This window comes from Mercenaria mercenaria, chromosome 1, assembly GCF_021730395.1.
Source record: "Mercenaria mercenaria strain notata chromosome 1, MADL_Memer_1, whole genome shotgun sequence".
NCBI lineage: Eukaryota > Metazoa > Mollusca > Bivalvia > Venerida > Veneridae > Mercenaria > Mercenaria mercenaria.
Genome location: NC_069361.1, coordinates 50395401 through 50413672, shown reverse-complemented (window position 1 = coordinate 50413672; position 18272 = coordinate 50395401). Strand labels below are relative to the sequence as shown.

The 18272-nt window shown below is 34.1% G+C and overlaps 1 protein-coding gene across 1 annotated transcript; it reads right to left on the bottom strand.

Annotated features, from left to right (window-relative positions):
* Positions 1-9191: 9191 nt before the first annotated feature.
* LOC123538318 (uncharacterized) lies at positions 9192-13111 on the bottom strand. Its single transcript, XM_045322324.2, has 2 exons — positions 12572-13111; positions 9192-11683 (listed from the first exon to the last, which is right to left on the bottom strand). Exons 1-2 carry the CDS (start codon positions 12891-12893, stop codon positions 10533-10535), a joined length of 1473 nt encoding a protein of 490 aa, XP_045178259.2. The 5' UTR covers positions 12894-13111; the 3' UTR covers positions 9192-10532.
* Positions 13112-18272: the final 5161 nt, after the last annotated feature.

Here is an 18272-nt window from a genome sequence, read left to right as displayed (position 1 = left end):
TTGGATTGTATGCACGATTTTTGTCGTAAACATTTACACTTCAAAGTGTAATCTTAAGTACATCTTAAACATCTTCGGATGGGTTTGTAAAGCTTTACGTCTATACCATGACTTTCTGTTACGATAAGGGTAATCTTATTAATGAGAAGTAATTAACTTAACACCTGTTGACAAGTAAAGAACATAAAACGTAACACTAATGATTTTTCCATCATTTTATTTTTGAGTTTCATAAAGCTATCACATTTTATTACATAATTTAAACATTTTGATATTATATACCATCACATTTTGTTAAATGCATCCCAAATTAAAAACAGAGTTGCTTACTTTGCAAATTGCGCCTTGTATATCAGTTACACAGCGAAATACCAGTACATATGTTCTAAGGTGAAATAAAGGTTTTCATAAATGACTCTTGCCTATCATTTTATTTTTTTCATAAAATGCAATAATGGTCATTTGAGCCATGCCATGAGAAAACCGACATAGTGCAATTGCGACCAGCATGGATTCAGACCAGCCCGCGCATCCACGCTGTCTGGTGAGGATTCATGCTGTTCGCTTTTAGAGCCTATTCAATTAGAGAAACCGTTAGCGAACAGCACGGATCCTGACCAGACTGCGCGAATGCGAAGGCTGGTCTGGATCCATGCTGGTTGCAAATGCACTATGTTGGTTTTCACATGGTGCGGTTCACTTGGTGGAAATGCAAACAACAGTGAATGTATATAAATAGAGGAAAGATGGAAATAAATAATATTAAATTATATAAATAATATAACAAGAAAACACATGTGCAGTATTAAATCTGCTGACAGCTACTAAACTTATTTTTAAATACACATCTATTTAGTATTTCAACTCAATACCGACGCTTATACATTTACTTTCCGAATCAATCAATGAAATATTACATCATTAAACTATACTATAGCTGTAATCACAATTAATTACATATCCACTTAAAACAAACTTAGTTAATTTAAAACATTACATATTCATATTGTGTATACTTATACATTTATTATTGTGATGTATTTAAAACCTAGCACAGAGCACTGTTTATACACACATGCATGTTTATCTGATGTTTCCATAGATACATTGTGACAATTGTTCCAAATATGGACTTTGGGCACAATATCTTTAATTCAAAGCAGGTAATGTCAGTGCAGTTCTGTCTTTCTGTTATAGTTTGGCACAAAGGCGAAATATAAATCAGCCCTTGAGACAAAAATGAAAATCATCACTCGTCATGAACTAATGTAAATCGTCAAAAAAGAATATAATGGTACTTACTAGCGAAGGGATACGTTACTAGTAAAATGGGCATTAAAGGTATATTACACCAATATTCGTATTTTAAAATTTGCACAATTGCTTTATAGTTTCAATATAAATATAAAACATTTTAGTACTGTGAGTTAGGTTTAAATAAAACATGTTTAGTGAGGTGCAGTATAAATGAGTACTCTCTCTCTCTCTCTCTCTCTCTCTCTCTCTCTCTCTCTCTCTGATGTATTCAATTATCACAATTCTGTGTAAGACGAAAATGTGTTGAAGGAATGCAATAACGTCTTCTGGTCCAATTTTTGATCAAGTTCCGACATATGTAAACTACAGTTACGTTCATTTATTGTACCTTGTGAAACTAAGTAAAAATTGCATTTATCTGTGCAGTGTTCATTTTGAACAGTGTCTGTACAATTTATTTGAATATCTGTTGATTTCTCAAGATTTACTAGATTGGCTAGATGTAACTTATCATATTCCGTGTTTTGATAATTAAGCACGTTTTTTACTTCACTTGAAGGTAATCCTATGCTTTCTAAAACGTTAGTATCCCTTTCAACTGTATGCACAGTTTCACTTTTATCATAGCAGGTATTTATGAAATTCTCTGACCCTCTAGCCACATTCAATGCAGCAGAAATGTCTACAGGCATTTCCTGCGTACCTGTAACGTTGCCTAAACATGTCAAACGACTACACTCTTTACTGGATTGTAATACAGGGGTACTCTCGTCACTAGAACTTTCGGTTGAATTGTTCGAATTGTCTTCTGCGACATTTAACGGAGTAAACGTTCTTGAGTCAACGCACGACTATTCGCCCACCACAGTGTCTTCCATTTTACTGGATATCGTGTCTGACGTTTCATCAGATTCCTCAGTTTTGTCATTTGTTTTATCATGAAACACGTTTTTAATGAGTGTGTCTGTCATATCGTCTGTAATTTTCTCATGGATTCCACTCAGTAAAGGATCATCAAACAAGTAAGTGTCTGACATACAGTTGTTGGTGGGTACATTATATCCGCTGAAAGACTTTCTTTTCTTCGTTGCATTTTTCTTATTCCTTTTGAAGGCGTTTCGTGATATTATTAACAAGAACTGTTCTTTTAAGAAAGGTTTTAGGATCATCTAACTGTTTTAATTTTTTAATTGACATTTTCAGAATTTTCTTTCTTTCGTCTTTTCTTTCCTTTGATGTGTTTAAGAATGATGAGACTCGTTTCGATGAAATATAGACTTCTTCGGACTCCGTAACTTCTGCCTTTCGTTTGATTCCGTGCTTTTTCATATGTATGTGACAGTCACCCAGTTCCACGTCTGTCTTGTTGCATATTTCAAACAAATCTGTTACACACTGTTTTCCTGTGGAAACAAAAGAAAGTGTTAATCATAATTTGTTATACATATTACTAACATTTGAAAACATTGCTTCATTTTCATTGTCAATTAACTCGTCTTAATCAGCAGCAGCATTAACATCATTATCATTATAATTATCGTTAAAATCGCTTTCCTTCGCACGATCCGTCGGTATCGGATTATGAATCAGATGATCTGCAAGGAGATAACTGCAATCCTGAACAACTTCTCCTATAATATAGCAGTTCTAAATCACTTTACAGTTCTCCAAAACATTTCATATTTAACCAAATACAGAATTAAAGCGGGCAAAGGTCATTCTGGTTCATAGATCTGCTATTGTGAACTAAATGAGGAACGCGTGTAATAAAATGTGTAAAGATGTGTAATGCGAAAAAAAGTTTACATGATAGCGAAATATGGACATTATTTGTAAACCAACATTTGTTAGGCTATACTGAAGATACTGATATAACAAATATCTCAATTAGTAAAGCTATACGCTAGGTAAAGGTATTACAACATAATATAGTATGCTTAAAAGTCCGATAAAGCTACGGTGAAAAAGATCTCTGGAGTTAAGAATAGCATTGATTTTTGTACCGTTTAACCTTATCGTATTTAATTAAGTAAATATAACAAGGTAAACAAAGGAAGCGTTATGATAATATAAATATAGAGTATTTAAAATGTGTTAGATTATATTGAATGCATGTTATCAACTTAAGGTGACTAACAGCTTAGTTGAGATCATTAATTTCTTTGACATCTTAAATTCAATTAAGAGGATAAACAAAATGAAAACAACTAACCGTTTGCAGAAGCATCATCATCGCCGTCAGTTGACTTAAAGATTTGATTTATTATTATCATCTGTATAAACATCAAATTGTTCATGTTTGACGCTTCCACGTGGTACATTTGAAATTTCTATTCGGCACGAAATCGATGAACTCGTGCTTGCTTCTATATGACATGAAATGGGACATATTTGGTTATCTGATAATCCGGAATGTGGACGATGAACATTTATCCAGTTAAAATCAAACCTTTCACATCCATTATTTTGTACATCTGCACTACTTTCACTAAATGGATTCGTGTACACCGCTGGCATGGACAAAACACAAGTCATTTTGTTAGCACTTTAATTATGATATAATATTTTTCAATATTTTTCGAACTATTTAACTTTCATAGCAAACAATCTAAATATATCAGCAGACGACACTATTAAATAGTCTCCGGAATGGCTAATCAATACACAATACTTCCTTCTGCTTGTAGTTTAAAGTTATATCGTAGTTATTACAGCGGACAAGAGCGTCTTCACTCCGGCTATCAATTGCGAACTGACGTACAACTCTATACCTGATACCGTGAAAAAAAGATGCACGGTATAGGTAACTGGGAGTAACTCGTTAACAGTTATATCGAAATCTTAGTTGTATAAACATTGAAGTAAACACGTTTCCTGTCTGTTTTTGTTGTTTACCGAAATAATATGTGAAATAATATTTTACATATTGTATATCCTCATTTCCTTTATATTATAATAAATATCGTCTGTGAGGCGACTTACAAGATGCGTGCTCATGATGGGGTTTAGCGGGGGATGGGTTGGGGATGACGGTCTACTAGTAGTTCAATTTCCTACAGTTGTGAGACATTAATAATGATTAAATATATTACCTGTACCATTTCGCATATATATTGTACATTATCCTTTTTTCGGGAATTTATTTTTGTTTAATCTATTTGATTCTCCCCCACTCAATGTAATAATGCGTAATACAGAGACGACAATATTATTGTTGGCTTATCAAATTTTGTACAATATAGTTGATTCATGACGACCACTCGGTGCAACAACATTTGCGACCATCCTTTGTTGATTTGCTGTTTGATCTTAGCAGCCTACAGACTTACAGGAGACAGCTTTTTTAGTCCTAGCAATCGACCAGGATTGCATTTTGAAAGAGAACAATTGAAGTATTTTGTTATAAGATTTTCAAATAAGGAAAAGTAAACATCTGAGTTTGCGGTCAATTGTACATTTACAAAGTTTTTGTGACACTTTTTAAGTGCTTTTAAATTCCACGGAGACAGTCAAGCAGTAAAATAAAGTGTACAGTTTAGATATATCAATCAATGTATAATTATATACTGCTGCTTCATTTTTATCTCAGTTTACAAATACTACAATTTTGAAAAAACAAATGATCTCTTCTCTCCATATGTAACCCAATTTCTCCAGTCTGAATTTCATAACTCACAAAGTTAAGTGATTATGTAAAATCCATATACAGTAAAACAGAAATAAAATTGTGTATATGTTTGACTTAAGCTTGTAGCAAATATTGGAATCCACGCATGGTTCGCTCACAGACCATTTAAAAAAAAGATCGCGTAATGTCTTTAAACATAAAACGAGTTAGCTAAATAAGCATTTACACGATTGAAGCTTTTTGCTCAACTTGAAATAAAAAGCAGTAATTACAAGATTATAATTACAATATTGGTGCAACGCTTTATAAGTTTCTTTGTCTGTCATTTCTTAGCAAAATACGTATAAGAAAAACAAAATGTGGTATCAATTAAACAGTTAAAATCATACTGTCGGCAGCAAAACAAAATTCAAGGCAGGCGATGGGAACCACCAGTCGTGCTGCTTAAAATATTTGCTAGAGAAACGGTAGCAAAACACATATATAAAGTTACTGTAAATTCTCTGCGTGGTATCGTACAATTACTCTTTCAGTCATATAAATTTCTGTCTGATCGGGGGCGTGGGTTGGGAGTGAGTTGTGTCAGACAGAATAAAATAATTTCATGGAATGTAATAACACAAAACAACCTTTGCAGGTGTCATATATCATGCGCTGGCGGTAGTGTGTAAGGTGCGACATTTAAGAAAAGGTCTAAACAGAATTCACAGTGGCCTCTATGGTTGAGTTGTTTGTGTCCCTGACTTTGAATAACTCGCCACTCGCCTTTTTGAATTAGAGCTCTGCTCGGGTCGTCATGTAAATAAGCCATCCCTCTGGACTGCGGAAGGTAGTTGGCTCTACGTATGTGCTCATCCGTAACTGAAATGATTTTCGGAGAGGAAACTTAATCCAAAATTAAAACGCAATATTATCTAAAATGTTTCAGTATTACTTAAACCCAAAGAAAATAAACGAGCCAAAAAAGAGTCATGGACGTTTTTATGTTTCATGCAACATGTGACGTCACATCAACCGCAATATTGATAGTCTTTATCACGACTTGCTTCTGTAGGCCGTCAGTTGATTCCTGATAGTTAATGGCCGTACCTACTTTTAAAACTGGTTCTTACAAACGTTGGCAAGTAGACAACCCGAATACCTCAGTAGATAGAGCAGAAGCAATGAATCAAGAGGTGTTGAGCTCGATCCCCGTGTGCGGCGTACATTCTTCGCTTTGACAGAAGACACGTTTTCCTCTGCACCACTTCTCAGCCTTGCGGTGAAGTTTTCTGCTACGTGTATTGAATCTTGATTACTGATAAAATATATTTGTATCATACAGCAATAGAAAACTGTTTTGAAAATATGCAGAGGTTTGAAAAATGTATTTTCTGTTTTGATGGATCTACCAAATTTTCTACAAATGTAGACATTTCAAGACAAACACTGGGGCCAGTTGCATAATATTCATAACACCATACAGAGATAATGTTGCTTTTATGATTTCAATCTTTTATAAATGCTACCGTTTTGCAGAATAAATATATTCTGATGTACATTTGGAGGCATGTATTTTATAATTTTCTCATGTAATGCAGTCTGCACCTCGTTATTTCACATTAGATTGTTCATAGTTTGTACGGAGCGTCCTGTTTGTGAAGATATTAGGTAGGATATATATTTGAATTCTAATCAGTAAGAAATTATACAAATATGAATTTTATTAACTAACTTCATATCCAATACATGAGTTTTTATGATTCTCAATCAATGTCTGCTGATAAGTTGTACATAAGCTTGATATTTGTAATAATAATTTATTTGTAGACAACAAGATACTTAAATATATTCACGGTGATGGCAGTGGTGGTGGTGGCTTTGATAATGACGGTGGTGATGGTGCTGAGTATACTGGCCGCTGAGTCAAAAGGCAATTTATTTTCTGATCCATTTCAAGACATTTGTGAACTAAAAAGAACATGAAACGTAACAATAATGTTTCTTCCTTCTTTTCCATGGAGCTTTGTAAACTATCACTATTTATTAAATACCATAAACAGTTTGATATTAAACATCATCACATTTAGCTAGATATAAAGAGTTGCCTACTTTGTATTTCATTTACACACAGGAAAATGGTTATCTTTTTTTTTAATGTAAAAGTGGTGATTTGATGGACATGCCAAACTAAACAGTTACTACACATAAATAGAAACAAATCTAAGTAATAAATGTGAACAATATAATCAGAAAACCTATGAGTATTGCAAAAAAGTTGAAAGTTACTAAACATATTTTTAAGTACACGTTATTTTAATTCAATGGCTACGCTGTGATAACTAAATATTCACTATTTCGACAAATATCTGAGAGAATAAGCGTTGCAAATAGGACATAACAAGGATTTATTACACAGCAAATTAAATGTGGTAACCCCTTTATAAACCATTTAACTAATAAAACTCAATTCACGGGAAGTAATAAACATGTCTTGGCAGGTCTTGTTGTTTCGTACTGTTTCAAAATTAATAATGAAATAGTGTGCAAATACAATGTGCAAATATGAATATAATTACTGAAGACTTCAACATACTTAGCAAAGGAACACATTGCTCGTAAAATTGACATTAAACGTTCATAAATGTCATTTCACGTAAATCAGTTTGGCCGCGGCGAATACAACACATGTTATTCTGATGTACATTACAAGAAAAAGTTACAATTACATACAAACAACTTATTTCATCTCGCAATTGGGGAAATGAATATTATCCAAAGTAACAGCAAAATATTAGTAACTGTGGTTTATGATCTAGACGGCATATTTGCTTCTTTCCATTTTACATGAACAAATTTTCATACGTCATCTCTTTTAGCCTAAGCGGCTGGTTCATGGCTTGTTTTTTATTTATAACATACATATATAGTGACTATATAGACAGACACTGTACAAATAATTAATCTCTCTCTCCCTCGTATCAATTGATATATTCAATATATTCCAAGACAATGATTCAGTATAGAACAAAAATGAGTGAAAGACATCTGATCGGATTTTTTTTATCAGGTTCTAACGGATCTTGACTATTATGATGTAAAGTAATATCACGATGAATTACTAGTACATGTATTGGTATCTGTGGATATGTAATTTTCAAACGTTTGTACGAATTATTTCTTTTTTTGTCAGGACCTGTGGTCAGTTCTATATTTGCAAATATTTCTGACACTTAAACGTTCCTGAGTGTTTTATATTACACATAGCTATCCACCCAATAATAATTATATATAAAATAGAACAAAATGTAGTTGAAAATATTAAATTTATATTGAAGATTTTGTATGTTTAGCAGGCCTGTACTTTTGAAACATCTGACATGTTGATGTATACGTTATAATTTGCACTTTTATTATTTTTGTTTCACATAGCGTTTTTGTCATGTGTGATGGGTTATAGTGGATGTGGAGCACTATGTTAGGGGAAATATCCGGTAGGATAGAAAGTAAAAGCACTGTTAACCAATATGAAAATATTTACATACTAATCTGAGTAATTATCGTTATCATCCATACACAAGTATGGTTCTTATTTAATATTTGCTAACAAACTGAACTCAATACTAAACAAAGTAATGAGCATTGGAGTTTCTGTGTACGAGTTGTATCTCTCGGCTCATCACTTGCAAATTTTGTTAATTGTTTTGTTTTCCCTTCGTTTATTGGCCTCGTCAGTGCATTTAGGCCACATGTTAACAAAATATGTTTGTTTATCGACAACGATACGAATGACGAACAGGAAGCAAGAGACGTCGAATATGATGATATTGATTATATTGATGTTGTTGTTGAGGAGGAGGATGATGATGATTGTACTGATGATGATTATGATGAAAAACTTGAATGATGATGATGATGATGATGGTGACAATGATGATGATGATGATATAATTTGGCCGATAAACTTTTCAAGTCATATTCAAGATATGCCCGTAATTCTTCTTACATGTAGATGCATCAGAAACCATGCATATTTACAAAACGTAATTAAGGACTATCACCTCACAATGAGCTGAGAGTAAATAATAAACGACGGAAATCATCTGTCATGTGAGGTGTGCTACCTCTTGGATTGTATGCACGATTTTTGTCGTAAACATTTACACTTCAAAGTGTAATCTTAAGTAAATCTTAAACATCTTCGGATGGGTTTGTAAAGCTTTACTTCTATACCATGACTTTCTGTTACGATAAGGGTAATCTTATTAATGAGAAGTAATTAACTTGACAGCTGTAGACAAGTAAAGAACATAAAACGTAACACTAATGATTCTTCCATCATTTTATTTTTGAGCTTCGTAAAGCTATCACATTTTATTACATAATTTAAACATTTAGATATTATATACCATCACATTTTGTTAAATGCATCCCAAATTAAAAACAGAGTTGATTGCTTTGCAAATTGCACCTTGTATATCAGTTACAAAGCAAAATACCAATAAATATCTTTTGAGATGAAACAAAGGTTTTCATAAATGAGCCGTGCCATGAGAAAACCAACATAGTGGCTTTGCGACCAGCATGGATCCAGACCAGCCTGCGCATCCGCGCAGTCTGGTCAGGCTCCATGCTGTTCGCTAGCAGTTTCTCCAATTCCAATAGGCTTTAAAAGCGAACAGCATGGAGCCTGACCAGACTGCGCGGATGCGCAGGCTGGTCTGGATCCATGCTGGTCGCACACCCACTATGTTGGTTTTCTCATGGCGCGGCTCAAATGACTCTTACCTATCATTATATTTTTTCATAAAATGCGATAATGGTCATATAGTGGAAATACAAACAACGGTGAATGTATATCACAAGAAGAAAGATCTAAATAAATAATGTTAAATAATATAAATAATATAATAAGAAAACACATGTGTAGTATTAAATCTGCTGACAGCTACTAAACTTATTTTTAGATATACATTATTTCAACTCAATGCCGACGCTTAAAGATGTTCTTTCAAAATCAATCACTGAAATATTTCACCATGACATATTGATTTCACATCTGCGGTATTTCACTGGCCTAAATATATAAACTGCACTATAGCTGTAATTACCAATGATTACATATCCACTTAAAACAAACTTAGTTATTTTGAAACATTACATATTCATATTTGTTTACTTATACATTTATTATTGTGATGTATTACAGAACTATTTATACACACACGTATGTTTATTTTATGTTTACACAGATACATTGTGACAATTGTTCATGGTTCCAAATATGAAATCTTTAACTAATAAACCTCAATTCAGGGCTGGTAATACCAGTGCAGTTCTTTCATTCTGTAATATCTTGGGACAAAAGTGAAATAATATGAGTCAGCTCCTGGGGTAAAAATGCAAACCATTTTGTTAAGACTCGTCATGAACTATAAATGCTAATCGGCAAAAAAAAGAATATAGTGGTATTTACTAGCTAACGTTACTAGTATAATGGGCATAAAGGTATATTACACCCATATTCGTATATGAAACTCTGCACAATTGATTTTTAGTACTGCGAGTTAGGTTTAAAAAGTGCATGTTCAGCTAGGCGCAGTAAAAATGTGTACTCTCTCTCCTCTCTCTCTCTCGCCTCAACTGATCCGTCGGATGTATTCAAATATCACAATTCAGTGTAAGACGAAAATGTGTTGAAGGAATGCAATAATGTCTTCTGGTCCAATTTTTGATCAAGTTCCGACATGTGTAAGCTACAGTAACATTCATTTATTGCACCTTGTGAAGCCAGGGACAAATTACATTTCTCTGTGCATTGATCATTTTGAAAAGTGTCTGTACAATTTATTTGAATATCAGTTGATTTCTCAAGCTTTACTAGTTTGGCTAGATGTAACTTATCACATCCCGTGTTTTGATAATTAAGCACGCTTTGTACTTCACTTGAAGGTAATCCTATGCTTTCTAAAACGTTAGTGTCCCTTTCACCTTTAACCTCTGTTTCACTATTATCATGGCAGGTATTTATGAAATTCTGTTCCCCTCTAGCCACATTCAATGCAGCAGAAATGTCTATAGACATTTGCTGCGTATCTTTAATATTGCCTAAACATGTCAAACGACTACACTCTTTACTGGATTGTATTTCAGGGGTACTCTCGTCACTAGATGTTTCGGCTGAATTGTTTGAATTGTCGTCTGCGACATTTAACGGAGTAAAAGTTCTTGAGTCAACGCACGACTGTTCGCCCATCACAGTGTCTTCCATTTTACCGGATATCGTGTCTGACATTTCATCAGATTCCTCAGTCTGATCATTTGTTTTATCATGAAACACGTTTTTAATGAGTGTGTCTGTCATATCGTCTGTAATTTTCTCATGGATTCCACTCAGAAAAGGATCATCAAACAAGTAAGCGTCTGACATACAATTGTTGGTGGGTACATCATATCCGCTGAAAGACTTTCTTTTCTTTGTTGCATATTTCTTATTTCTAAGTTTTTCTTGTCGTAATTCCTTTTGAAGGCGTTTCGTGATATTATTAACAAGAACTGTTCTTCTAAGAAAGGCTTCAGGGTCATCTAACTGTTTTAATTTTTTAATAGACATTTTCAGAATTTTTTTCCTTTCATCTTTTCTTTCCTTTGGTGTGTTTAAGAATGGTGAGACTCGTTTAGATGGAATGTAGACTTCTTCGGACTCCGTAACTTCTGCTTTTCTTTTGACTCCGTGCTTTGTTTTATGCATGTGATCGTCACCCAGTTCCACGTCTGTTTTGTTGCATACTTCAAACAAGTCTGTAACACACGGTTTTCCTGTGGAAACAAAACAAACTGTTAATCATAATTTGTTATGCATATTACTAACATCTGAAAACATCACTTCATTTTCATTGTCGATCAGTGCGTCTTAATCAACAGCAGCATCAAAATCTTGATCACTATAATTATCATTAAAATCGCTTTCCTTCCGTACGATTCCTCGGCATCGGATTATGAATCAGAATCAGATACCGCGGTACTAGTAAAACAATCTGCAATGAGATAATTGTAATCCTTAACCAATGTAGTACTTCTAAATCACTTTGCATATCTCCATAACATTTCATATTTAACCAAATACAGAATTAAAGCGGGCAAAGGTCATTCTGGTACATAGTTTTACTACTGTGAACGCGTAAAGTAAAATGTATAAAGATGTGTGTAATGCGAAAAAGATCATTACAAAAGTTTAAACCGCAAAGACAGTTTAAGAAAACGACTGACATGACAATACTCCATCATTATGTGACAAAAGTGAGTTAATCATTATCACGAAAAACCATTACATGGATATTTTTGTAAACCAGCTCTTGTTATATGGCTCTATAAGCTATACTGAAGATATTATTTATTTAATACACCAAATATCTCACTTTGTAAAGCTGTACGCTAGATAAAGATATGTTTAAAAGTCCGATAAAGCTACGGTGAAATAGATCTCTCTTAAGAATACCATTGATTTTTGTACCGTTTAACCTTATCGTATTTAATTAAGTAAATATAACAAGGTCGTAACATCATGGCAAACAAAGGAAGCGTTAGGATAATATAAATATAGCGTATTTAAAATGTGTTAGATTATATTAAATGCATATTATCAACTTAAATTGATTAATTTCTTTGCCAACTTAACAGAGGATAAACAAAATGAAAACAACTAACCGTTTGCAGCAACATCCTTTTCCATGTCAATTGATTTAAGGTCCGTTTTATTACTATCTTCGGTATGAACATCAAATTGTCCATGTTTGACGCTTCCACAAGGTACACTTGAAATTTCCATTTGGCACGAAATCAATGAACTCGTGCTTGCTTCTATATGACATGAAGTTGGACATATCTGATTATCTGATAATCCGGAATGTGGACGAGGAACATTTATCCAGTTAAAGTCAAAACTTTCACATCCATTATTTTGAACATCTGCACCACCCTCACTAAAATGATTCGTGTACAACGCTGGCATTGATAAAACACAAGTCATTTTTGTTAGCACTTGAATTATGATATAATATATTTTAATATTTTTCGAATGATTTAGCTTTCATAACAAACAATCCAAATATATCAGCAGACGACACTATTAAATAGTCTCCGGAATGGCAAATCAATACACAATATCTCCTTCTGCTTGTAGTTATACCGTAATTATGACAGCAGACAAGTGCGTCTTTTCACTCCGGCTATCAATCGCGAACTGACGTACAACTGTATACCAGATAGGCAACGGGGAGTAACTCTCAAACAGTTTGTATTATGCAAATTTATCACTTAGTTGTATAAACAATGAAGCAAACATGTTTCCTGTCTGTTTTTGTTGTTTGCCAAATATAATTTGAAATAATATTATTTTATATACTGTATTTTTGTGCCCCGATGTTTTGATTATATCAAGGCTTATTTTAATAGATAGTGTGTTCTGTACGCGAGGTAAAACAGTACCGGCGTCTCACAAGTAGGTGCGCCATGATCAAGTGGGTTTGGGCGGGGGACGGAGGTGGGGATGAGGGTCAGCTTCACGTTCCTTGATATATGAGACATTCACACTGCTTAAATATTTATACCTGTTTTCATATTCATCACAGACAGATACATGGTAGGTATTATGTTTTTGTTAGAAATCTGTTTGTTTTAAAACATTTTATTCCCTCCCACTCAGTGTAATAATGCATGATACAGAGACTAACATTTAATATCAAATTTGTGTATAAAAAAAATAATTCAAGGCGACCGCTCGCTATAACAATATTTGCGACCATCCCTTGTTGATATGCTGTTTTTGATTTTAGCAGCCAACATATTTTCAGGAGTCATGGTTTCCAGAAAGTTCAATCGACTAGGATTGCATTATGGTATCTATAATCGAAGCGAAGGCGGACAACTGGAGTATTTTGTAATAAGATTTTCAAATAAAGAAAAGTAAACACATATCAATGCTGCGGTCAATTAATTGTACATTTACAAGGTATTTATGGCACTTAAGTCACAAAAGAGCTTTTATGTTCCACGCAGATAGTAACGCAGTGGAAATTTGTTTAAAAGATATACAGTGTACAATTCTTAAAGGTATATAAGACCCAAATTCATATTTATAAAAATGAACTTATTACTTTATAGTATCTATTAAAAGATAAAGTTAACATGTTTATGTATAAACCCAGTACTGTGTGTTAGGTTAAGCATAGTACACTTCTAACACATGCATAGCTAAGCACCATTACCATTAAAAAACTGGAAGTGTTATTAACAAACGATTGTTATACATGACATTTGTTAATAAAGCTCTACAAAAACATTTAGTTTATATATTTAGACAAGTTAAATTCTTTCGATATGGATTTTCTAAATCTAAAGTTAGTGTCTAAAAATAAATCATTTAGTAAAAAAAAATCGCATTGGATATCTTTAGAATGTGTTAACTTATGTATAATTATGTTCTACATCTTTATTTTTTTATGTTTTTTACAAATGCTGCAATTTTGAAAGAAAAATGATCTCCACTCTCTTGATGTAACTCAATTTATGCAATCGGAATTTCATTACTTCACAAAGTTAGAGAATATATAGAATAAGGTTACAATAAGACGGAAATAAAACTTGTGTAGGCTGACTTAGTATGAACTTGTCTATTTCAAAGTAAAATATAACTGTTCATATTCTGATGTATCACTCGAACCAAAATGCCTCAATGCTGAATCAATTTCTTCGAACAAGTAGTACCCAATTAACATCGGCAACATACCAGACACAATTAATAAGTTTTTGGCAATATTTCTGTAAAGGTTATCGCGATATGTTCATCACTTGCATATTTCCTTGTTTTGTTGTCTTATCGTTTATTTGGTGCAGTGAGAGCTATTTATTTATATATTGCTTACAATGTGTGAGGAGAGCGTTTAATATTACTGTTGTGTCACTTGGCTCTGCAAGAAATTCACAACTTCCTCACTTTAAAACTACGGAAGCTCTACGGTGACAAGTTTGCTTCCTTATTATTTCATAGCCACGAGATAACTAATTCATGGCCACGTGATAATATCTCGTGGGAACGATAGTATCTCGTAATCAGAAGGCCGCGAGATACAAACTCATGGTAACGAAAAACTATTTCGAGTTAATTATCTCTAGGCCACGTGATACTCGTACCCGCGAGTTAGTATCACGTAGGCACGAAAGTTTTTTTGTTGTCATTGTTGTTGAAAATGATGATGATGGTGGTGTGGTGGTGGTGGTGGTGGTGATGATGATGATGATGATCTGTATTTTGACCACTAAGTACATGTAACTGTATAGTTAGCCTTCATTTTCTATCGCATCTCTTAGATCTACCAGATCAGATTATACATGCGATATATCAGCAGAACCTGCTACCTATAACGCTGAGAGAAAATGATTATAACAGATGCATTCATTAACATGCATCATAACAAATAAATCAGATGTGAACGCGGGTGGCTCATTAATATAAAACATACGATTATCGGAAGAAGAAAGGGGCGTCTACAAAGAAGGATCTGCAACAGGGGGATTTTAATTTTCTTCTCTGTGCCGGCAAACTTTTAAATACAAGACAAACTGGCTTCAGTATAATGTAAAACAAATTAAAGGCATAAGGTGGTTCTTTTCAAATACTACTGCAGTAATTAAACATGATTTTTTCTTGTCAGGCGGCAAACAACAATCTGACGCCATCCATTCTGCGGTTTGCGGTTCTGTCATGCCCTCTATGTTTACCAGAATCGGCGTTTCAAGTCCGTCTACCAGCAAGAATTGACATTTCATGCATTGCTTTTTCACACAAAAACATTGAAAAGATCGAGGTCGCGTAATGTTTTAAACATATTAGACATATCATACATAGTTATGGCATTAACATATACACGAATGTAATTAAACTCTTAGGTCTAAGTAGTTGAAGTGGGAGGAAACTTTTTCAGCTTGAAACAAAGGCAATGATTATGAGATTATATATTTTAATAACTTCATAATGTTGCTGTAACGCTGTCTGTCATTTTCTAGTAAAATATGCATAAGAAAGACAAAATGTGGAATCAGTTAAACTGATAACATCATACTGTCGGCAGCAAGACTTGTGCATGACTAGGAAACTGTGTTTTGCTACAGTACGACTTGTGGAACCACAAGTCGTACTGTAGCAAAACACAGTTTCCTAGTCATGTAAAATTATGTCTGATCGGGGGCGTAGGGTGGGATTGAGTAGTGTTAGACAGATAAAAGAATTTCATGGAGTCGAACCACAAAAAGCAATCTTTGCAGGTGTCATATATACCATGCGCTGACAGTACTGCGGTAGGTGTGTGGCATTTAAGAAAACGCCTAAATGGGATTCAAAGTGGCCTCTGTGGCCGAATTGTTTGTATCGATGACTTCGAACCACCACGGATTCGAATCCCTTGGGTTATCATTTGAAGAAGGCATCCATCTGGCTTGTGGAAGGCAGCTTGTTGTACCCAGGTGCTTACCCGTAACTAAAATAATGTTAGGAGCGGCACCTATGTAATCTAAGCCAAAATTAAAACTTAAAAAATCGCAATATTACATAGACTGTGTCAGCATTATTTAAACCCGAAGAAAAAATACTACATGTATATAGGTGGCTTCGCATCAACTGCTATAATATGTTGATAGTCTTTCTCACGACTTGCTAGTAAATGGCCGTACCTATCTTACCAATCTTACGAAGCGGCCGACACGGATACCTCAGCAGGTAGAGCAGAAGATTACGATGCAAGAGGTCGCGAGTTCGATCCCCAGATGCGGCGTATAATTCTCCGTGACGATTTGACGATACTCCACCTTTGACGCATGTGGGGAAGTTTTCTGATACTTGTGGAGAAGTTCTCTGATACTTGTGGAGAATCTTGATCACTTATAAGACTAACTCTCCGCCCTTTAAACCACCGAAAGTCTAATGTATTAAACACAAAGCTACGCTGAACTGACTTCTAATTCATTTATTTCAGAAGCAACTTCTTTTATTGAATGTTATTCTGCAAGTACAATCGCATGTTCTTCCGATGAGTCAGAAACTTGGATAAAATGATGCATGTGTAAACAATGTACTAACAAACACTCGAAATGTTTTGACTAATGCAACATTAAAGAGAAGATGAAAGTAAAATATAACGCCCAATTATATCATGTTTATAATACACCGAGATAAAGAATGTAAAACATTTTAAAACTTTTTTATAGGATATGATATCCTGCGCGGTAGAGGTAGGTATATTATAACTAACTACTGTTTCATAGTATTACGGCAACTGGTCGGTAGCATTACGGCAATTTCCGGGTCATCTCTGGTCAGTTAGACGGCCAGCAGGGTCAGATAGCGCAAACAGACTGCGAGTTCGAGGAGAATGTCTTCTACGCCCAATTCAGGCCTGACGTCCACTACTCCCTGTTTAATGTGGGGAAGCTGTCATTTACTTCTAGAGGCAACATGTTCACCTGTGCGGAATCCAGGAACTATGGACTCTGGTTACATTACTCGGATGAAAAGGTTGTAACCCGCTTAAGATTTTGTTGATCACATAATTCGAATTACGAACTTGGCAGGAGCCACCTGATTGTTATAACAAGGAAAGAATCATTCTGAAAAAAAAAATCAAATATTTTGATAGGATCCTGAATGAAAATTCTAGCTCAATGAATAAACAATACATAACGAAGAAAAAATATTGACATAATGACCCGAATAGATATACTAATAAACTTTGATAATGTGGCAGTTGAGTTCAATAAGTCCAAGGGTGTTCAAAGATAATCCGTCATAGATCTATTATAAAGCAAATATTGGATTTACCTGTATTGGAAAATAAACAGTGTCAATTGGATTTAGGTCAACTGCCACATTATCAAAGTTTATTAGTACAAAGGTATGTAATTAACATGATGACCTACATAAATTTACCACGTATGTCATTTTAGGATCGCCAAAGTAATTAGTGGTTACCAATAAAATGATCATGAATATGAACATGTGTATTGTTAATGACCCCAGGACAGACAAATTTATACATGAAAATGTCATGATAACTGTTTAACTCTTCCATAAACGAGGATAGGCAGTTTTGAAAATGCATTAAGGGGCCCCCAGGGACTGTAACATGTATATATGACAGCCGGGACATGAAAAATAATAATTTGTCATGATAAAATGACAGTGTAGTTGACATGGACCGTCTACTTTATGCTAAATGAAAATGGAAAATGACCTTTTATCTATAGAAAGTAGATCTGAGTATAGACATTATGAACCCTCGGGGCTAAAGGAAGGTAATTAAAGTCACACCTTTAAGTGTGAAGGAATTAAATAGCTTATATATATTATAATTCACTT